The sequence below is a fragment of the Mchenga conophoros genome, linkage group LG9 (genome assembly GCF_057382185.1).
Source record: "Mchenga conophoros isolate Kocher_MC1m ecotype Shallow Benthic linkage group LG9, M_conophoros_male_GT1.1, whole genome shotgun sequence".
Lineage (NCBI taxonomy): Eukaryota > Metazoa > Chordata > Actinopteri > Cichliformes > Cichlidae > Mchenga > Mchenga conophoros.
In genome coordinates this window covers 29,246,456-29,270,252 of record NC_140534.1, presented here as the reverse complement: position 1 = coordinate 29,270,252, position 23,797 = coordinate 29,246,456, and the positions used below count along the sequence as shown (strand labels likewise).

The 23,797-nt window shown below is 43.1% G+C and overlaps 1 protein-coding gene across 5 annotated transcripts in view; it reads left to right on the top strand.

The window, feature by feature from the left end:
• zfhx4 (zinc finger homeobox 4) overlaps positions 1 to 23,797 on the top strand; it is an 84,532-nt gene that overhangs the window by 30,474 nt on the left and 30,261 nt on the right. For all 5 annotated transcript variants that reach the window (XM_085287421.1, XM_085287423.1, XM_085287424.1 and 2 more), the window contains exon 6: positions 15,478 to 15,712. In XM_085287421.1, coding sequence (XP_085143547.1) covers positions 15,478 to 15,712 — 235 coding nt within the window. The remainder of the gene's footprint in view (positions 1 to 15,477; positions 15,713 to 23,797) is intronic.

Genomic DNA, 23,797 nt, shown 5'->3' with positions numbered 1-23,797 from the left:
GAGTGAGGCTGAAAATGAATTTCTGAAGATAATTTATAAAGAAACAAAAAAACATATGGTTCTGTGTTTTTTGCAGGACACCGATGTTACATCTCATGACATGCAGCCTAATACAGACAATAGAATTCACGTTAATGCAGATCTAGCAAGGACACGCGATTCAGAGAGCACATACTTTATTTTTTGTTTATTTATTGTTTTTGGTTCAAAACAAATGACCCCACTCTCCTAAGCGTAGTGTGACACACATATAAAGTTCCCGTGAGAGTGGAATGACAAAGATGGAAAAGGTCAGTGCAAGAGTACCGAGGAAGATCCCATCTGATACGGGTATATTTCCTGTCTGTTATCAGCTGGCACTGTAGTTCCTTTTAATCCTTCACAAGTGAAGTACCAGCAGAGAAATATTTTTCCCCCTTCATTGTCAGGGCCTAATGACAGTGCCAACAATAGCAGCACTATTCATGTTACTCTTGATATTTGACTTTATGTGAAGCTCAATCAGACGCAGGAGAAACCTGACATTTTATGCAGTAATTATTTCGAGCCTGTTTTATATTTTGAAATATTATAAAATGATAGATTAACTATGAAATGTTAAATCTGACTTTAATTTATATAACTACAATAATTTTTATGATTATTTATAAAAGAAACACCCTGTTGGTTACATCATCTTGCACCAGAACTGTAGCTTGTTTTGTTTATTTTACCTTTAATTATTCAGTTTTAATTTACCACAGCATTACCACACTAGTTTCCTGTCAGAGCTGTATTAATTGAGCTACTTAACTAATTAAAGTCTTCGCACTCAGAGCAATAAATAATAAAAAGTTAATCTAAGGAAATTCCAATATGCCCAATATTTGGCATCTTTCTGCCACTTTATATATTTAAGTAGATTTAATTTGTTAGACTTCTCCTTCGTTTTAATAGGATGCTATTACATTTCCAAGGCCTTGACCTACAGGCCTGGATCAAGTGCATTACATTAATGAGGATTTCTTTATTACTGTATTCAACATTTGGCAGTGGGAGGTGTTTGAGCGTGTTGTTTCTTAAACGTGGAGGCAACAGGGGTTAGAACGTGTAGAAAATAAGATCCTATTGACAGAAATATATTTTTATTTTTACAGGGATAAACCCATATTTGTAGAATAATAATAAGTACAATAATAAAAGGACAGTTCTGTCCTCTCATTTTCAAACTAGAGCTGGGTTTTTTTTGTATTTTTAAGCAACAATAAAAATCCAACTGCATTTGGCCAACAATGAAAACACGAAACTCAGAAAAGACGTAATGTGCGATAAAGTTTTTATGATTTGAATCTGCAAAATTGTGTTTATGAAGCAGCCTCACTTTACAGACTTCAGTCATCATCATTTATTGTGCATGCGTTGTGTATGTGTGTGTGCACTGTGTCGCATAGTAATCTTAAAGGAATTACATTTATTTGAAAATCTGCAACTGATTCTTCCTTACACTTTCATGCCTAAACTGGATTAATCACATTGGCATTCTTGGGGTTATTTAAAACAGTCTTCACTTCAACAGGATGTACACATTGTCACAGGATTGTCCAGCAGCCTGGAAAAAAAGGGGGCTGGACTTGGCATGGGATGAGTTGGAGATGTCTCTACTCAAGGAACATTTTTAAATTATGAGCAAATGCTGCTTGCACATTGGCCCACATTAGCCAAGGTCCTAACCTATAAGATCAGCTTGATTAGATGACTCAAATCAAGTCTCTTTACTGTCATAGGAAAACTTTACCCTGTGTGTGTGTGTGTGTGTGTGGGTGTGTGTGTGCCTTTGCGAACATGTGTTTGAAAGTGCTGAGCAACTTTTGCCTGCTCTTTCAGTTGATTTAAAATGAGGCAACAGCCAGTTAGGTTACCAAGGCTACACTAAACACTGGCAGCCATTAAACAAGCAAAAAGCTATTTATAACAGTTGTGATTAAATGTACAAAACCCAAGAAACAGAATAAGCTTCACAGAAACGGAACCAAGGGGTGCGCCTGAACATATTCCTGCTTTTGTTCATATTTTTGCTTTCCAAGAAACATTACGTTATGCAGCGGAGCATCTTTTTAGGCACGCAGAAGCACAAGATCAGCCAAGGCAAGAGAGGGTCATCCAGTGCCCCCTCAGTGCACCCATGTACCCCTGCATCCCATCTAGCCACCCACCTACCCCCAAAGGGCCTCCACAAATCTGTTCCACAGATGACGCTTTTAATGCCTTTGGCAGAAATTCCTCTATTTTACCCTTGGACATGTGGTGGTAAAGCCAAGCGTGAGGGAGAGAGAAAGTACAGACAGAGCAGAGAGCGGTGCAGAGGGAAAAAAAAATCATTTCTTTATTTGACCAGAAAAACACCTCTCCTTTTATGTATTGGCAGAGGTGAAAAGCACATGGGGATAGAGGTAGCTTGGCCGGGCGCATAAAAGATCCGAGTGTTGACGACTTTACCATCTGGATTTTTTTGGAAACACAGAATATCTTTATGGCATGGGAAACCATTTGAAGATACAAACAAAAAGCATATTCAGGAGATTTTATGGCTGCTTTGTCGCAGCAATGGAGTACTTCTGAGGGGAACTGAGAGTTTGAAAGGGGTTTTTTTTCCAGACTTTCAAACAGCAAGAGGGAAATTACATTAGCAGCACATGGACATCAAGTCATCTGGTGTCCAGGGCACAGCAGGTGGTGCAGGAAGTTACAGGCCTTACATGGAATAACTGAGGAGTACACCTCATCCCCTTTAGAGGGGAAATATAGGGAAAGTGATCAGGGCTGGTTGGTACCACTCAGGTTGTTTTTTTTCTACACAGTATCTCCTAATATAGAATTTAGCTGATGTGAGTGTGGAACCTCGCTTCGCAGGTATTATCACAGCTGTCCAGTGCAAACCTTTATCCCCCTACAAATAATGTAAACAACAAAATAGAAGATGTTTTAAAATAGCATTTGTATGCTGGCAGCCTGTGAGGTAAGTTCTGCACTAAATGGTGTTGTAGCATAGCGTGTCCTTTGCTGGAAGCACTTGTGTTTGGCTTACCACTGAATATGATGATATATGGCTGATTTTTAATAACAAACACTGGGCTTAATAAACATGGAGACAGGGGTAAATCTGTCAGTGCCATTCACAAGTGCTGCCTGGCTAAGTAGGGGGTTTAGTTTGTAGTCCGTGTGTGTGTGTGTGTGTGTGTGTGTGTGCGTGTGCGTGTCGTCTTTGAGGTTGAGATCTGGGCTTGCCCCGGTCATTAGGAGTTGAGAATGTTCATGGTCAATGTGGCATGGTCAAGGACCACACACACACACACACACACACACACACACACACACACACACACACACACACACTTTGTGTGTCTTGCAAGCCATGGCACCTGTTTCTCAGATGGTTGTCTGAGTAAATCTTAACTGTCCTCAACCGCTGTCAGTCTATCCAACTTTCCGTCATAATTCAAGCGGAAATGGACCTCCGGGGTCCACTGCACTTTTCCATATCTCTGTTTTCCTTTTCATTATTTTCCCCCTTCCTTTACTTCCCTCGCCATCTCCTTTGAACTCAGAAATTCGAGGTCATAAAACGTTTTTTTTTGTTTTTTCTTTTACTTTTTATGATGGCGATCGGAAGAGAAAGGATATTCAGATTTAGTAGTCGGTTGTTAGTGTGACAAATAGAGGAAAAGAAAAATAATAGAAAGCATCTTTCTTTAAACATCTGTCTCTCCTTCTCGCTCAAACACTCGTTCACAAACTCGGTCTTACCAGCCCTTTTTTTGTTTTGTCTCTGACTCTTTTTTTTTCTCTCTTTTTCTATCTCTCCCCTGGGGAGCAGCAGATAGGCCATCTCATTACCCATGATCCTCTTGGCAACACCATGGCTGGGAATCAGGGGGTGGGGGGAATTAAACAAGGGCTGTAATGGGAGGAGGGTGAGTAGGGAGTAAGAAGATGAGGAAAGGAGACTGTGGTTTGTAGATGCATCCAAACGCCTCCCTTTTCTCATTTTCATCATCTTCTTTGTAGCTCTCCCTCCCTCTCTCTGCCCCCTTTTTTTCTTTCTCTCTCTCTTGCTTTTTCTATCAACTGAGGGACCTTTTTTCAGTCTTTTATCTCCACCACCCCCACCCCCTCCTCACATTTAATTTTCTTCCATCTCTCTCTGATGGAGGTAGCTGCGCTTGCGTGATATTGTGATCTGTGATATTAAGTCTACCACTGTGCCTTGGCTATTAGCAAGGGTCAACCCTGCCCACTCTCATTTGAAAATCAAATGGCCCTATATATATGCAGCCCAAATTATTGGACTGTCATTTGGACTTGTGTGATGGGGAAATGGACAGGAGATTGACTCCCATAGATTTGCATAAAAAGTCATTGTGCTGGTACCCGGAATAGAAAAGAGACTGGATCTATTTCAAATGCATGGCACCGTTTATGACACACACACACACGCGCGCACACTCTTAAATTCATATGTCCATAAAGAGGTATAGCGTTACATACATTCATAGAGACGCACTCGTTCACAATTGTAGTCATCAAGTTACCATTCCCACTTGAGCCCGTGTACGCTTGTTCCAGACACAGGCGCTTGATCACAGCGTCCTTGTCTCAGACTCGCAGACAGACTTAAAGAGTTGCTGTTCTCTTCAAAAAGGAATGTTCTCAGCCACTTCACGCTAGATGCTACTTGACTGCTAGATATAGATTTTCATATTCTGTCATGGAGACAGATGATGCCAACAAGAGTTCAGCACCTGAGCAGATAAATTAATTCACCTCTGTGTGGTTTTTTTTTGTTTTGTTTGGTTGTTGTTTTTTGCCAGAAAGGTTGTCCGTCCCTCTTTCTTTTTCTTTTTTCCTGATGCCAGTTAGTAGATTATTCAAATCATCTCCTCTTTCACCTGCATGGAGATTACAATAGAAATCTTTCAGAGGTTCGGGGGTGGTGAAGTGGGTGGGGGAGGGAGGATGGAGGGTAGCGGCTAATTAAAGCACAAAAGCAGGTGTGTGTGCACGGGTGTGTTTGTGTGTGTGAACTCTGTAGCTGTAGCTTTCTGTTTGACGGAGAGGTTTGAATGGACAGGCTTCCCCACCCTCCCCCCTTCTGCCAAATAATCCTCATAGATATTAATAAGAGTTTCGCCCCTTCTCCCTCCAACGCCTTTACCAGATGGTCGGCAGAACACGAGTGTTTATACACACATCTGTGGGTGTGGGTGCGTAATGTCCAGCTTTGGTCCAGCACTTGACTGACACTCATATGTAATGTTTAATTTCCCCTCTTAAATTACCTCAAATTCTTGACTTTTTGATGAGTTTGTTGACTAGGTGTGTTCATGTGCGTGTGTTTCTTTTTTCTGTGTGTGACACAGAAAAACAGACTGAGCTGGTTTTCTCATATTAATAGCTAGATGTGATCCCTTTCATAATCATTCGCACCCCTCTGAGGTGTGGGTCATTTGGGCCGCGTCCATGTGCAGGGGACTGTGAAGCAGATCGAGGCTGACAGGTATGGGAACGATAGCAGAGGGGGGGATTGTGAAGTGTGCAGAAGGAGTGGGGGGGGGGGGGGGGGGGTCAGTGTCTTCCAGACCACCAGAAGGAAGGGAGCATTGCTGGGATGTGGGAACAAAGGAGTTACCAGAAGTTTCTTTTCCTTTTTGTCTTTTTCCCCTCGTCTTAACATTCCCACCCTCACTATATCCCAACAGACGCTCAGATACACACTTCCCTCCTCCCGTTTTCCATCCACATGCCCCCTACTCACACACTTGTCTTCCTCTAACCTTTTTTTTTTAAATATCCCAAACTCCGCCCTATCCTCGCCTTTCTCTTGGGTCTTGATCATCCTGTTAGGACAAAGACACAAGCTTGTTTAGGGGAAAAAAAAGAAAGAAGAAGAAGAAAAACAACTGAAAACAAAGTAATAATCAAAGAAGGCGCATGAGCTCAAACATGATCTCTCGGGGGCGTGTTGTCTCCACTTTTGATGCATTGATTTGATCAGAGCAGCCTCAGACAGATCACATGGCAAAGAGATCAGATAAATACTTTTTGTGTAAGTTCATTAGCTTTACTTTTGAAATCACCTGACATTAAAAATGTGCGCTTAATTTGCAAGAAAGCTGACAGGAAAAATCGTAGCCTCTTTTTTTTTGTAGCTCCGTTCTTGAAATAGTCTAAAACGTTACATCAGCTTAAAAATGGTATTTAGGCAGCCGTGCTTCTTCCCTCTCATGAAGCTATCAGGATATTGATATGGACAAAGTTGAACTGAAATACTCCTCAACGCCCTTCAAATCAATAATCGATCGATTGGAGGTAATTGTGCTACTCCCTTGGAACGGTCCCAAGTCACCCTCTCTCTCTCTCTCTTTTGCCGTCTCTCTCCTTCTCACACTCTTTGTGTCATTATCAGCATGTGGACCCGTATTCGGTATTTCAGCATTCCAGCTGTAATTGATTTTAACCATTAGGTGCTCAGTGAATAGATAAGTAGTGGGAGATATTCGATTATACGGTGAAAGAGGGAGACGGGGATGAAAAGAGGGAGAGAAAGAAGGAGGGAGAAGGATTTAGGGATGTTGCCGGAGAGCTGCAGAAAGGGGAGCTGACCTGTCCTGCTGTCTATCCGTCTCTACCACTGGCCTTCCATCTTTGCGGCAGCACAATACCGCTGACCTCCTGTGAGTTCAAGCAGCTTAGTTTCTGCGAGGTAATCCCTAATGCTTTGAAATAGACCTGATAGAAAGCCCACTTGTTCAGGATTAATGTGGTTTGTGTGTGTGTATTGGGGGGTGCGTGGGGTGTGGAGGTGGGAGGGTAGTTTCCAGCACATTTAGTTAAATTAACCGATTCGAATCATGATATTCACTTCTGACTGCGAGCAGCGCCTGTAAAAGCATGTCACACTTTATCGACAGACAGGTGGGAGACTTGGATCCTTGTGCCTCACCTGTCACACATTATTACGCCGCTCTTCTCTGTTGTTTGTGTCTGGATTCGCTGTGCTGGTTGCCAGAGTGCTGTTATTTCCTTTCAGTAGCTGCCCGTCGTTTACAGAAGCCATTTTGTATCGTGAGTGCAGCAGAGGACGGTATCGTTTTTCAATTGTTTTCTGAAGATACAAGTCAGACTTTTTTGTTTCTTCCCTTTTCCGCTGCCCTTTTCTCCTCTTTTCCTCATTCTGGCAGGAGTTTAGGATAGGACTAGGGGCAGGAGCAGAGGGAGGGGGGACAAAGGCAAACATTTGAGTAATCTTCAAAGAGCCCATTGGTATGTTGAGTGGACGCTGGTATGCGGACTGCGGCTGAGGCTTTTTCAGGGGAAAACAATATCCTTCCTTTAGATGGCTGGGGCCTGGGCAAACACTACTAGCTAGGCAACTCTGCCCAGTGCTGCCACCGCTATCAGCTTACCCTCACGCCGCCCCTTGTCTCTTGCAAAAATTGGTAGTCTTCTTCATTGCTGGAACAGAAGCAAAAGAAGAACCCAGCTTGGCAAATGCAGGGCTCAATGACTGAGTTTGTGTGACATATCTCCAAATTGTTTAACTGGGAGAGTTTTGATGTCGACTGCTAAAGAAATGGTCGCACTCTGTATAAAAATAGTAGCGGCGGATCAAGTGAGCCACGTTGTAGGTCACCTGCAAGGCACCTGATTTCCTGTGGCAATATGCAAAACATGTCTGCTGAAGAGGTACATTCATTGTGCTGTTCCTGGCAGACAGACCAGCCTAACATACACACACCTGGACGCAGCCTTTCTGCACAACAAGCCACATTTTCATATTGTTTCCAAGGAATAAGACCTGACACTGTTTTGTTTTTTTTAAATTGGAATGTGTAATGTAAGCATACAAAGGATAATTGTATGCTTCTTTGTTATGAAGTTGATTATTCATTATATATACCACTATGTAGAATCTATAGTTGTAGATGGGCACAGTGATATGTCTATCAAAAAAGCATTAAAAGGCAGATCTATTTGATAAATACGACCATTAGAAGAAAGAAGCAGGCAGTCTGCCATTTTGTGACAGTTTCAAAATGAACTCCCTTTTGTCCAGTAATCACTAGCCATTTTCTCACGAGGATCCACCCCAGGGATAATTTCTCCCATTTCTCTGTCATTAGCAGGGCCTGGTATTAGGCTTGTGTTTTGTTCCCTGTACCTTTTGTTTTGTGCTAAGTGAAACCATGCGACAGGATAGGGGCTAACTGGAAAACAATACTCCCCTTCACAGGCTCAGGAATGTGTAATTAGTGATTTGAACCCAGCTACACTCGTCTAGATTCTTCCCTATCATTCTCTCTCTCGCTCTCTTTCCATCTCTTGTTCTTTTGTTCTCCTTGTCACAGATTTTCTTCACCCCGTGTATCATCAAATCTTTCGCTTAGTGTTGTTCACTGTATGCTTCTGTCATTCCTTTTGTCACACTTTCTCTTGGAGACATTTTTTTTGTAGCAAGTCCCCACTACCACCAGAGCAAAGCAAAACAAACTTGGCAAAAAGTCACTGATCCTTTTAGCACCAAAATTATTTTACCTTCTCTTCCTTTTCAGTTTCAGTTAAACAGAACAACAACCGTGTAGCGCAAACTTCTTTGATGATACAGGTAAATGAGCTAAAGTCCCAGATTTGGAACCCTTTTACTCGTGTTTTTCGTAGACCCTGTCAATTAGAACTTGCTTTGATTCCTCAAAAGCATCTTGGTGTGTTGGGAAAATGGAAAAAGATGAGCCCTACCCGAAAGTCTTAGCACACTGGCAGTATAAAATATAACAGGCTAACAAGCATGCTAGCACTTCAGTGATCTTCTTCTCAGCATTTCACGATCTGTCTCCTACTCTGAGTCGGTGGAAAAGATAAAATCAGTGGCACAATGGTTTAGGGAAATAGGGAGGTCTGGTCAGTCTCACCTGGTGGTGATGGAGACAAGCGGGGGGCTTTTAGACCCTAATGGGCTAAGGTCAGGATAGCTAATAGGCAGTAAGTGGCTGAGCCATGCTGTCTAAATCTAATGCTAATGTAAATACTGATCCATTTTCATGGGGGATGGAGGTGAGCTGGCTTTCAAGACACCCAACACACATACACTTGAGCTTAAGTGAGTAAGGAAGATCTGCTCTGGTGTCTTTGTCTTTTGTAATCTGCAATTTCTGAAACTACACGTTAATTTCCTTGCTGTCCACTGATCAGGACAAGAAGAAGTTAATTGTGTTATAATTTAGCAATGTTGTGTTTTAGGAGGGAGACTAGAGGTCAGGTAGGTGTGAACTTCAGATTGATCTTTATGTCAGTTACACACTTCACTTATAAACTTCCATCCATCCATCCACTTATCCTTTTCAGGGTCGCGGGGGGGGGGCGCTGGAGCCTATCCCAGCTGTCATAGGGCGAGAGGCAGGGTACACACTAGACAGGTCGCCAGTCTGTCGCAGGGCTAACAGACAAGGACAGACAACCATTCACACTCACATTTACTCGCACATTCACACCTAGTGGCAATTTGGATTATCCAATTAACCTATCCCCACAAGCTGCATGTCTTTGGACGGTGGGAGGAAGCCGGAGTACCCGGAGGGAACCCACGCAAACACGGGGAGAACATGCAAACTCCACACAGAAAGACCCCGGCCTGATGGTGGAATTGAACTCAGGACCTTCTTGCTGTGAGGCAACAGTGCTAACCACCGTGCCACCGTGCACTTACTAACTTCTATCGCTATTTGTCTGCAAATAGTAAAGAAGGAAGAAATTAAGTGAAGAAAGAAAGAACAAGTAAGGAGCAACAGAGAAAGGGAGAGAAAGAGACAGGGAGACAGGGAGACAGCACAGAAGTGGAGAAAATGTCGTATGAAAGACTCATTGTGATAATTCATTTATTTGTCTTGGCAGTGATTATGAGATGAATGCTTATTATTATTGGGTGACTTAAGCTAAGCTCATCCACAGGCCCCTGCACCTCATGGATCGGCCCCAGAGCTGTGATCACATGTGATTGCCAGCAGCCAGAGAAACAGGAGAGCCAATTTAGCTCTTGGAAATATTTTCTTTTGCATTTATGAAAATGAGAGCCTGGGCAGGAGGCAAAGGAAAGATGACCATCAGGAAATAAAAGAAGGTCGAGTCGGTTGGATTCAGGTGTGCTGGGAGTGCCTTGTGTTGAATCTTTAGATTACACACTGTGGCTTTGTAGGAGAGGGTAACTGCAGACGCACACTGAGTGTGTGTGTAAATTGGTGCATGTGCACTCAGCACTTTTTTTTGCACTTCTATATGCATATTAATTTATTGTGTCTGTGCAGCACTGACGCTGACTCTCTACCACCGCCTCTGTTTTCTTTATCTGTGGAAGGAAGGTGGCACATACCTGGGCTCTCCGCAAGTCTTTTGAGCAGTGCAGTCTGCCAGTGAATCCATTGGCAGCAATCTTGCGTTACATCTATGTCTTGGGGGCTGAGTGTCGGTTAGCAGTAACATGTGTTAGGGAGCTGGTAGCACTGATGGAATTCTACACTTGGCAGCCTTCCAGGCAGTACTGGTATGTGTTTAAAATACTTTCAAGGAACAATACATGCTTTTGTTGTTTGCTGGGCCAAGTGGGGCTGTTTTTGTCTCTGATGGCCCTCAGGGGCCCAGGGGATAGCACTGGAGGCTGGTGACGTTCTTAAAAAAAAAGGGGGGGGGTAAAGGTACAACCAACAAAACTCCCTGCTCCCCCCCAAAAAAGAGGAGATACAGATGAAAAGATATAAAGAGGTTTTTATTTTCACAATGTGCGGGGTGTACATTTGCATGCATGTGCACACTCTCAGAGGAATCAAAAACAAAACTGAATGTATGCACTTCTTTACATACGCACGCACACACATGCACACAGCACCGGTTATTAAGGCATAACCGCTGTGGCGGAGACCTCTCACTTTCAGCATGTATTCATTAGCTGCCTGTTTCTACACTTAATGACAGGAAAGAGTCCTGTTTGTACCGAATACTCTAATTTGTCATTTGCTTTATGGAGGAAAAATGCAACCCCGCTGCCTGGTTCTACTTTTGAATTTATTTTCCACGTTACCAGAGAACGCATCACAATCACAGGCAAAGACAAAAAAACACAAAAAACAACACGAAAAAACGCCCGACTGAAATTATAGACAGACGCAAAAAATACTTATGAGATAATATCAAAAAAAATGTGGAGTTAAAATTACTAATGCATAAAAAAACGCACGCACACATTCGCACAGTCATAGAGCAAAAAAGAAACGGTGGATTGAAATTATACCCACACGCGCTCTTTCACGTACTCGTACATGCACAGGGAGATAAAAGAAGTTGTGAGGAGATGTCTTTTGGCTTGGCTTATTAAGAATTCAGTTAATGAGGCAGCTTTGTCACCCCAGATAGAACAAATGGATACGAGACAGCAGCGCCGCTATCCTTCCCCGCAAACCCAGGCAGCGAGCCGAGGGGAAGATGTGTGTGTTCTCGTGTTTACTTGTGTGTGAGAAAGGTGTTTTGTAAACATCTCATTCTGCATAATGAATGCAGTCCTCTGTCGTCCTCAGTCACACACACACACAGCAGCAGCAGCAGCAAACTGCTACACCAGGGAGCTTCCTTTACCTGTCAGACTGACTCTCCTCCCCTCTCCCAAAAACAAGTCCCAGGGTGTTTTTGCATCTGTGTGTGTGTGTGTGTGTGTGTGTGTGTAAGTCACTGACAGCATTGACTGTCTTGTGTTTCTGACAGCCGAATGGGAAGTCCTGAGTATTGTAATTTACATTGTGATGTGTGTGTGTGTGTGTGTCAGACAAGCACTCCTTGTGTTTTAATGTGTCGGCTAATGTCTGAGTGAGCACCCTGGTCGCTTTCGGTCTTCACTCGCTCAAACCTGGTAACATTCACATATATATCTACATATTGCAACACAACAGTAACATGCACATATTTAAATGTTACCTCACACGCATTTCTATTTTCAGTTTGCCACAATGATATATTTTTGCAATTCCCTGACCAGAAGAGGGATCTCTCTGTCTCTCGCTTTCTGTCTGAGCCCTTTTTGGGTCCACGGTAACGATCACTTGCTGCAACACCAGAGAAACACATACTGAGAGAGCCACTCTTGCTCTCATATGTGAGCTTTACTATAAATGTAACTACACGTCAGGCAGTAGTGACGTGGACGTTTGCAGTAAATTTGCGGTAAATTAAAGAAATTTTTAAAGGAATTTCCGGTCACTACGCAAGTTAGGACGTAGATTTCCCGCAGAAGTCTAAATCAAGCTTGAGTGGAGAGTACTAAATGTTCCCTCACCGCTAGTCACACTATTAGAATTGATACTGACAATTGACAATAACATATTGATAAAGCCAGCAATGTGGCATATTCGATGACTGAAAGGGGTTTTATGTGTGTGCATGTACCCCCTTTGCCATCTAGAGATGTCTCTGCCCTGTTTAGATCCACCCAGGGAGTGCTGTGTAGCTGATTTTGATTGGCCCACAGGGAGTGTTGGCTTATTTGGTTGTTTGCCAAACACTAATCCCCAACAATTAACCACCAGGCAGGCTGGAGAGGTGCCATATTGACAAGGATGGCTCTTTTTGCCATTCTGCGCAAAGACGCTCGATATGATACGAATGTGCGTATACACACATACAGATCAGCAGCAGCATAAATTACATGCACATTGCAAGTAGACACACGGGGGCACAAACCCAGGAGCAGGAACAGTGTGTTTGTGTGTTTGAATATGCATTACACAGCCCACGCCTGGCAGGAGTCAAAGTGCTCCTTTAAAAGTTCATAAATCATGGATGTTCTGGCCTGTGATCACCAGACCGCCTGCATTTCAGGCCTGCGGAGTGCCAGAGAGCGACAGACAGCCCTCTAGTTTAGGTCTTAAACAAACCCTCTGGAATGTGCTGATGGGGGAAGAATTAATATTAGGTCTAAACCTATCTGGCATCCCAATTCAACCCTAAAGTATATCATTCAGCTTCTCTCAGCTGAAGCCTCACATCCTAAAAACATTACGATGTAACTTACAGCAGTAAAGGATGTGTGGTGTTTGAGGCCACAAGCGCTACAATTCTCCTACTGCCATTAGGAACCAGTTTAAGCCATCAAGTATTTTCTGAAACTCTGCCTCTCTTGATAAGACTCTTAACTGTTATGGCCATGTGTGCTCACACACTTTCCAATTCTAGCATGGTCTTCATATGGGGCTGTTCTTAACGTACTTCTCGAGGTTGTCACAAGAGGAAAGAAAGGCTTTGTTTGATTACCAGTTTTCTATTCAGCTCTAAGAGCCCCGCTTTCAGCTTCATTCAACTGTAGCTGGGCCCCATTCCTATCAGAATGACGTTAAAATAAAAGTGTGTTTAAATGTCCAGATACGGTTAAGCTCAGAAAGAACCAGTTCCAAGCTAATCCTGTTTTGATATTGTGGTTGTCCTAATTGATCAGAGGATGAATGACAGTCAGAATGTGTGCAACTACACGGGCTTTTACATATGCTGTATAGCATATGGCATTGCTTTGAGAGGTCGTTTTCAACAGAAGGTACTTTGAGCACCTCCTGTTTAATGCCAGTGTTTATAAAGAAACGCTGAAAAGTTCATATTGAAAGAAAAGCCATGACGTCACACTTTCTTGTTTATGCATGTGATATATGCGTGCTTGCTTCCGTAGCACAAGTGTGTTTCCACAGTGAGGCTCGACAGCCCAGTTTTCCTGCGAGGTAGGGAGGGGAAGAAAGAAAAGAAGCAAAGAGAAAGAGAGAGAGAGAGAGAAAAGAGCGAGGGAGGCCTCCTTTCACAGAGAAACAAAGATAGCTGTAATTAATGGCCCTGAGCTCTGGACTAGGGGAGCTTTCTTCTGACAACTCCGACTTAATTAAAACTTAAGACTTCTGAAAGGGCCTCTGACTGCGAGGGGACGTCCCACCGTCTCGTGAGAAAAACCTCGCAAGATTTCCTACAAAAGAAAGAAAGAGGGAGAGACAGAGAGAAAAGATGTGTTAGTGGCTGTAGCTATGTTGCTAATCCCTGTTTGTCAAAGGAGGAGGGGGGGTGGTTAGAACTCATACACCTGCGACCCACTCCTCCCACCACACACACACACACACACACACACACACATTCATTTTTCCAGTCTCTCTCTCTTCCTGCTCCATATAGCTTGATGCAACTATACTCTGGAGGAAATATTACCTGGCTAACTTTTCATTTGCTTCCAGAATGAAACGTCTTCCTATAGGAAGAGGTGAGAGACTCAGTAGGGCTAGCACATGCACACTTGTCATTATCTGCATTAATTCATGCACAGAACCCTGCACCTCTTTCTCACATGGCTGTATGAATAAATCTTAACAAAGTATAAACTAACCTTTGCGAGCCACCCCTGTGTCTCTGCCATGCTATCTTTTCCCCTCTCTCTCTCTCTTTGTTGCTCTCTTTCTCTCCCTCTCTCTCTCTCTTCTCCCCTTCACAGAGGATCAGATAATAAAAGCTTGGCCTGGTCTTTTGTTTTTGTGCATTGTTCATTAGCCCGGCAGCAACAACAGAAGCACACTTGATATGCTTGGCTTGACTGGGTGTATGGGAGTAGGGCAAGGTGGGATGGGGGCTGTGCGTGCATGCCTGTGTGTGTGTGTGTACATGTGTGTGGGTGTTTGTGCACCTACATGCACCAAGGGCAGGGCAAGAGGTAGGGGGTAGCTTTGCATGGCTGCAATGCCATTAAAGAGGCAAGTGGAAATTAGGGGCTTGCAACTGACAGCACACATTGAATGAGAAACCCCTGCAGCTGCTAACAATATGGAGAGCTGGACAATGTGCATGTTAAAGACAAAAACGGTGTTTTGAACTCAACACCTTGTCTGACTTTTTGTGGGGGGGGGCCTTCTGTCTTTGCATTACTTAGACAATATCCAGTTAATTGGAAATGTTAGTCTTTAAACTAAGCTCAGCTGCTTAGAAGTTATATCTATTTCTGTTTGGTAGTTTCATGTTTGTCTGTCCCTTTTATATCTTGCCTTTATGCCTATACCTTTTTTAAATATGTACTTCTTGAAGATCTTTACTTGTGCAGTAGACTTATATAAAAGAGCCATTAGTCAGGAATCTTGCTCTCTAGTATTTTTCTTTCAGAAATATCTATAATACCACTGTAGCCAATAATGGGTCTGACTGAAATGCTGACTATTGACTTTTTTTTGTGGCTTTTTTAGAACCAGGCAAGTGGGATTTCTGGGTGTTTGAATTTTTGGAATTCAACTGGAAGGATAATAGAAGGAAGGATTTTCTGGCCAAGTTTAAAATGTTACAAAGATATCTGGAAAAAAAAACAATGAAGTTGCTCCTGCTTTGAAATTTTTGAACTGTCCCTAAAAGGTGAATGCATCTAACCTTCAGACTCTCTACTTGTCTGTTCCACAGCATTTGCAGAAGCTGGACAGTTCGTATAGCCCGGAGTCATGTGTCTACTACTGCACGCTGTGCGACTACTCCACCAAGGCCCGCCTCAACCTGGTGCAGCACGCCCGCTCAGCTCGCCACCAGCAGAACGAAGGACTGAGGAAACTCCAGCTGCACCAGCAAGGCCTGGGAGGAGATGAGGATGGGCTGAGCCTTCATGAGCTGTTCCATGTCAAGGAGTGCCCCAGCAGCCAAGGTCTGTGCTTTTTCAACCTACTTTGTTTGCTTTAACTGTGATACTTAAGAATATTTGTTAGTTTTAAGGCTATTTCAGTTAATACTTTGGGGATTAACTTTTTGTCACATCTTTTATTTTTTTCTGGTGGAGTGCACACATGGCCTGACTTTAACATTTTCTATTGGCTTCCACTTTTATTTTTATTTTTGTTGTTCTTCTTTTTTTAGATTTTAAAACCTTGATATTAGCTGAAGTGGTCAGTTTTCTTTGTTTGAAGTCAGATTCCTCAATCTTTACTCCTTAGACTCTTCCTATCTCTTCCCTCCCTTGCATCACTCTCTCTTTCTTCTGTCAAATCTCTCTCACTCCGTACTTCATTCCCTCCTTCCTTTGGCCTTCATATCCAGATCACGTCTCTCGATACAGGCCCGTCCATTCCTCCTAATCTCTCCAAAATGAGCATACTGTTCCTATTAGGCTGCTGCTCTTATATCTGAAACATGCACACACACACACACATAGACATACACACACACAGTGTCCCGTGCACAGGGACATCCCAAGCAGGCAAGTCAGCTTATGAAATTTCACCTTGGGAGGATCTCATAGTGAAAGGCCTGTACACACATACGTTACTCACACACATGTATGCTATGGCTGCACAGTCTCTCCCTGGAGTGAGCTTTCATTTCCTTTCTCATGACCAAAGCAATTTGGCTTTCATTTAAGAGTCTCCGTCCTGCCAGCAGCTAATAAGTGTAACAGAACTGTAAAACATTCAGAGAGACAAAAAAAAGAAAGAAAGAAAAAAAAAAGATTAATCGTTTTTCTTTGAGTGGGGGGTTGGATGGTGGGTAAGGGGTTGCAGGGTGTAAGGGGAGGGGGCTGCGTTGTAATTTAAACCAGAAGACAGAGAGTCAGGGTCCATTATTTAGTCATCCCTATGTTAATGCTGCCGGGAGAAAATGAGCGCTTAACTTGTTTTTGCTTTGCTTGACCTGCAGGAGCGGGTGGAGTGGGGTGTGGTGGTAGTGCAGGGGGGAATGGGGAAAGTAAGGGGGGGGGTAACACATTTTGAAGAGCATTCCAGCATAGCATTAGCCCATACATCTGTCTGTGTGTGTGTGTTTAGGTGTGTGTGTGTGTGTGTGTGTCAGCTCATGTATATTCCACCATGAATCTGCGCTCCCCAAAGTGTCCTGTTTATACTGTACATATACTCCCAAAACAGATGGGGGCCCAGCGCCTAGAAACATATGTGAGTCCTAGCGCACACACACACACACACACACACACACACACACACACACACACACACACACACATTAACAGGAGACGAGCTCCCTGTCCTGGAGTGGAGACTGCTGCTGGTGAATGTTTGGTTTTAATTACACATGGATCAAAGTTTCGGTGAGATTTGGGGTGCAGCAGAAAAGCATGCTTAGATAAATCATTACCTTACATTTTAACATAGCCACCAACCCCCCCCCCCCCCCCCCTTCTTTCTCATCTCCTCTTTTTTGCCCCCCTCCCTCCTCTCTTTCTTTCTCTCCTTCTTTGTCCTGCTTATTCCTCCAGCTCCTGTCCATTTTTTTCTCCAGGCCTTTTACCGTTTTTTTTTCTTCTTTTTTGTCCTCCTCCCCTTCCCTTTTTAAATCTCAAACCAATGCGCCCAAGCAGGTTTTAAACCTGTCAAAAGCAATATTTGGCCGCTGCACCAAATTTCCAATGTTCCACTCTTAAAACGCACTAAATTTGTTGCTTGGACCCTCATTTTATACCTTGGCTTTGAGATGGCACATGGTGAATTTCCATGAGGAAGATAGCGTAAAACCTTAAGCGGACGCTGGCACCGTCCAAAATGCTAAGCCACTTTTCTGGATGCCCTTCTTTTGCCCACTCTATATAACTTTCTTCTGAACAACGGTATTCTTTCACATGGTACGTGGTAAATGTTTCAAAGGCTACTTCCTTGTAGCCCATAAGTATTTGGCAGGTGTACGCAGTGAGCAAAGTTACAACCATCTCAAGTAGAGATCAAACACTGAGAGTCAGTGGAATAAATTGGGCTTGTGTTCTTGTTCTGTAGTTTGCTAATAAAATCCGTGTTGTTGTATTTGTTGTTTATTTTTAGGATTTTTTTTTTTTAACCGATTACAAAATAGTTCCTGTTAGCATCACACGCTAGCCCGCCTTACGAGAGAGGCGATTGCTCCCGCAGTGATATATGATGCGAATGGGTTTTTTTTTCAGCAATGGAAAATGCTTTATAGTAGGTAACATTTTCATCCAACGTTCAGTTTAAGGACCCTCTGTTTGTGTATTCGTGTGCTGTTAGTTTTCTGGGCTACAACTCCTGACTCGAGCACTTTCTGTTCATTAGAGACTGGTATGAAAAAGATTAATTTAAGTGCTGACCGGTATCTTTCTCTTAAAGCCTGGGAGTTGGCACCAAGCCACATAATTATAGGCTCATTTGGGAATAAGAGTTCTAATGCTTGGGACTTTATGTACATGTGAATGGCTTTCATTAAACAATTTTGATGCTGATTTTATGGCCTAATTAAGGATACGGTACTGGAGAGACACACCGCAAGAATATAGGTGTTTTGAACAAAGACAGGAGTGTACATGCAGTACTTGTGAGCTTGTAAATGCATAGGTTTGCTGATGTATGTGTGCATTTGTGTGTCTTTGCGTTTTTCTGAGAACTTGTCGGTCTCTGTTGTCCTCTTGAGTGTTTAATTCTCGTAACCTGGGCCCAGCCAACTCACGCCTTTACCTTTGGTAAATACCGTTGTGAAGCGAGTGAACTCTGTGCTCGCTTGCCCGCTTGCACCCTTGCATGTGCAGCAGTTAGCACTCCCGGCCTAAACAGCAGGAACTTTTCACCGCAACCTCTCAACTGCGTCCTTCAGAGACAAAAAGCCCACTGTGTCCACATTTCTGAGATAAACCGTCCCTCTCTGTGTGCAATTAGAAATGATCAAGAAAATTGAGTTTATAAAAAATGCCAGTTTGCATCAGAAGAGCGGGCATAAATGAATTGCCTCTCAACACGGAGGACTTAGAGGCCATTTTGCTTTGAGGGTCGTCCAAAAGTTATTAGAAAAATTCGATATTTTTTGTACTTCTCTGCGCTCTGTAATGAAGTTACGTCCTGAATGGAGCTGTTTAGTAAAACAGCTAAAAAAGAAAAATATGACAGATTGCGAGTCATGGGTATTCCATCATCGGTTTGATAATTTGAACAATTTGTTTAGCTGGACTTTTTGAGAAATTAACAACCTCTGAAGCTTAGTTGTTACAGCGATTTTTTTCCCTTTTTTGCCAGCTCTGAATCTCTCGACCATTTGAGCATTTGTTTAACTACAAAGAGCATTTTCAGGAGGCGTGTGTGTGTGCGTGCGTGCAAGCATGGGTGTGTTTTTCTATGTGTTTCCTCGCCCATTAGCCCTGTGCTCCATCATGTGTAAAGCTCCTCATAAGCCAGACCAAGCAGAAACATGAGGCCTTTTCTGCATACTTCACTTTCTGTCTTTTTTTTTTTCTCCTTTCCTTGTTCCCTCTGTCCCTCTCAAAAAGGAAAGGGAGATGGGATCTTATGGAGGTAATTATGTCTGAGAATCCAGCCTGTCATCCATCCCTCCAACACCAACCCCACCACCCGCACATCTCCATCACTCCGTAAACCCCCTCCTCTCTCCCGACCCCAACCACCGTCACCCGACATGCATTAAAGAGGGAGGGAGAAGACCCTCTTTGTCTGAATCCCTGTTTTAAACAAAAGATCTCTTCTGACTTAGACCAGCAACACTTTTATCATGTGCGTGTGGGTGCACGTGCGAGTGTGTCCAGAGCCCTTTGTTTTCTCTGAGTGATAAGGCTCTAGGACATTTTTGGTCCTAGTTAAATTAGTGTAGCAGTGCTAACCATTTACATAGCAGCTGTAGGCTAAAACCTGAGCCTAATGGACTCTTATTATCCACATATATATGTGGCTGAGTGTGGATATAGATGCGTGTTTGTGTGCGTGTTTCCAGCAGGAGGAGGTGGTGGAAGCACGGCCAGTGGGAAAGTGTGCCATCCTGCCTGTTTCCGAACGCACAGACATTCCTTGTTGTAAAATGCACGCCGTCGAATTGTGTCTGAGCTAAGTCGAGGAACCAAAAAACACAGAGAAGAAAAAAGAAATCATCCCATTTTCAATGTGGGAAAGAACATCCCAAACAGCATTTCGATGTGATGACATTGAAGAAACTTTTGAGGTATTAGGTTTTACCTCCTCCCTCAGTTTCACTTATTCATCTTATGCCTCGTTTTTTTTTCTTTTTTTCCTTCGGGTGGTGGGGATGGTTTCGCCATTCCAGTGGTTGTCTTTTTTCGGAAAGGTCTCTCCTCAGACAGAAGTCTATTTTCAGGGTTTGTCTCAGTAATTTGTGGCCATTACATAAACATTCATGGATGGCCAGAGGACTGAGAGAAAGGATGCAACACACACCCAGATCTAGCAAAACCACTAGAGTTAGCATAGCGGTCGCCATTTTCTCTTTTAAGTTGTAGAATGGAGAGGGTGAAACCAGATAACTAGCTCATGAAAGGACACTTCAGCCCTTTATTAGGAACAGCTTTAAGCATTCATCTATTAGATATGTACATTTAGAACTGCTCTGGATAGTTTAAGCCGACCAGTTATAATGCATATCGATTTGCTCACATCCAGATGATTAAATGCAGTCATTTATTTTTGACCTTTTCTTCTTCATTTACCGTGACACAGGAAGTTACTTACATACTGTAAAAGGTAAAGTCCACAGATTTCAGTCAGATGGGATTCATTCCTCGCATAATAAAAACCTGGAATGTTATTTTATGTGTCCAACACGAATACAAATACAGGGGGGGACTATTCTGATGAGAGCGATGTGATTTTGCCCAAGAGGATTTTTGTAAAGCATGTAGCTTTTTATTGCCGTGCAATTAGTTGGAGACAATACTCTGCATTTTAAATCATTTGTCAAATCAAAATAAGACACATTCATATATGTATATTATTATATTTTCGGCAAGTAGCAATTTACCCCAAATTTCCCAAAACCATATTCTCTATGGCTGAGGGAGTAAAAGATGTGGTCATTTTTTGAATAATTCCATCCAAGCAAATTATAATTACTTTGTGGTCTCTGTGTGTGTGCACACAAAAAAAAAATGGGCAGGAGCCCGACTTGTGCCTCAGAAAAAAAAGTGCCTCGTTCACCATAAACTATTTTTGCAATGGTGTGTTGGGGCGGTATGGGCTCAGCCGATTGTTTTTCTTTGAGTTGAGCAGCTCTTTGGTGTAGGGGTATTACCCCGTCTAAATTGTTCCCTCATGTTTTCCGCCAAGGTTCTGTGCCCAACACACTGACAGTTATAATTTGCAGAAATTGCGCTGATTATCTGAATTAGCATACCTGACCAATGCCACATTAGTCTTATTTACAATACAAAGCCGTGGGGCTCTGAGGACGCATACTAAATATGACTTAACCCTTTGAAGAGGGGACTGGCGTCACAGGGCCAGAACGTCTTTCACGTCAATGATATCACAAAGAGCTTAAGGCCCCCCACTCCATATGGACCTGAAAGCCTCTGGAAGACTCCTGGAAAGGGAAGTGGTGAATGCAAAGTCCAAGGACCATATTGAAATCACAGGTTTACTGCAAGTTTTCCCCTTACTCTCAGGTTCTTTTGACCTTTGTCTTCCCATATTTTTTTTTCACCACTTAGCTGTTCTCCCCATCTTGTTTTTCTTTTCCTTTTCCACCCCCCACCCGCACCCACCCTCTTCACCCCTGTTCTTCTTTATTTTCTTCTCCCTCACGTCTATTCTTTTCCCTCCCCAATCCCTTCATACACCCCCTGTCCATTGACTCTTAACCACAGATGGACAAAACAATGGCCCATGTCACACAGCATTAAGACAAACAATCCAGTGATGGGAGGAGGGTTGTGTGGAGCCGGAGCCACGGTAACCAGGCAATACGCTCACTGGTCCAAGCAGCCACTAATCTCAGACAGCGATGATACAATTCACAAATGGACACTGAAGGCAGCCTGTACGCACACACGCTCACAGCCACATGCAAAAAAAATAGGAACATTAAGAAATATAGTTACTGGGCAGCATTTCTGCAAAAAGTTTTCTTTTCTTGTGTCCGTCTACACTCTCCACTCAGTTTCTCTTCCCTCATCCATCAATGGGAGGTATAGAATTGATAGCAGGTATTGATTACCAATTGGCTAAGGCTAATCTGCTCTAACCGGAGGAAGCTTTGCACTTACAGCGGCTGTCAGTGGCTTGTCGTGTGTGTTTCTATTCGACTGTGCAGCATTACAGTAGCAGTAACAGTATTTTTTTGTCTCAACTGCTTACCTACAGCATACTAATGGTCCAAAAGCAAGGCGTTACATTTAAAAGAAAAGAAACAAATAAATAAAATAACAATGGGGCTAATCTGGACATTACTTTGATTTTTTTCAGAAAAAGGGAAACGTATGTTCTGTCTGCCCAAAGAAGCTCCGAGAGACATGCCAAGTTTCACCTCCCTACCTATGTGAATAAGACCCATCTCCCTCTTGCTTCTTTTCTTCATCTCCCTAATAGGAAATTTGAGCACACTGTGTGAGATTAAAGCAGAGAATCAATGCCTTGTGAGCAATCATTTCCAGACAAATCTCTTTCATCTTTTTTTTCTCTCACCCCCCCCCCCCCCCCTTCTTTCTCTCTCCCGTTCGTTTCCTCTCCCACCTCCTAATGCTAACAGGGGGTCCTGTGTCATGACATCCCTTTTGCTTTTATCATGTCCTAATAACATTCTGAAAATAGAGAGAGAAAGAGGAATGTGACAGAGAAAAGAGGGTGCTGGGGAAAAAAAAAGAACAAGAAATGGATAGACTGATAAAAATCCATTGAATGAGCATGGTTCTTGATTTGTGCTTTGATGTGGATGTCTTTGTGCAAATTAGACAAATATGCCCGCTGCTTTAGTCATCTCGAGGCTCTTCAAGAGATGCCATCTCCTCTTGCCATCCTTTTCTTTTATAAAGGATCGAAAGAAGGAGGGAAGGAGTGAGTGACAAGTTCATTTAAGGGCAAAAAATATATACATTTCACAAAATGCAAGTGATTGAAGAGAGACAAGAGGAGGCTGAAGAGAAGTTTTTCTCTACTGTGTAAAATTATAGTATATAAGAAGTAGCCTGTACAAGACAGTTGAATAAAACTGAAAATCTAAAAAGCTATAGACATTAAAAAAAATGCTTTTGTTTCTGCTTGGTTAGATGCAAAAGGTGTTTCACCTTGGTGCATAAGTCTAATGGGCAGGGATACACACATACACACACACACACACACACACACACACACCTTGGCCAGACCTTTGTTTCAAAAGCAGGTTAATGGGGAGTGAGGAAGAGGAGCGTTGCAATTTTCTGCTCTTTAGGCGCCAGAGAATTCTCTCCAGTGTAAGAGAGACCAGACTCTCAGCGTAATAGGCATTTTACACCCTCATCACCCCTTGCACAGACACACACACAAACATGGGCACACGTTCCCCAGAAATGCGTGGGAGTGTAATAGGCATTCTATGGTGTGTATTGCCCATCCCTAGAGAGCCAGTAAGTGTTAGACATGCATAGAGTCGGCAATGAGACAATCAGCATGCTGAAATTGAAACCTTGTCTGGAGTCACACAGGAGGGGAGGACGATGTGCGAGAGGAGAGGAGAGGAGAGGAGAGGAGGAGAGGATTAACTATATAGACTGGAGGACCAGGGATAGGAGCACAGATGGCGGCAGGGCGAGGAGATCCAGAATAAGAAGAGAGGAGAGACAGAGGGAGAGGAAATAGGAACTGATGTTTGTTTAATTGCCTCATAAGTGATGACACAGATAATTATGTCGAAAAAGGGATGCTCCTCTTAGGCAGGGCCAATGAGCAGCTGTATCTGTTGTGCGTGTGTGTTTCATGCTGTCTCTCCCTATAGCCCCATCAACTGTTGTCCCCTCAAGCCACATCAAGTATAGGACACCATTAAAGCAGTGCGGTTTACGTCATATCAA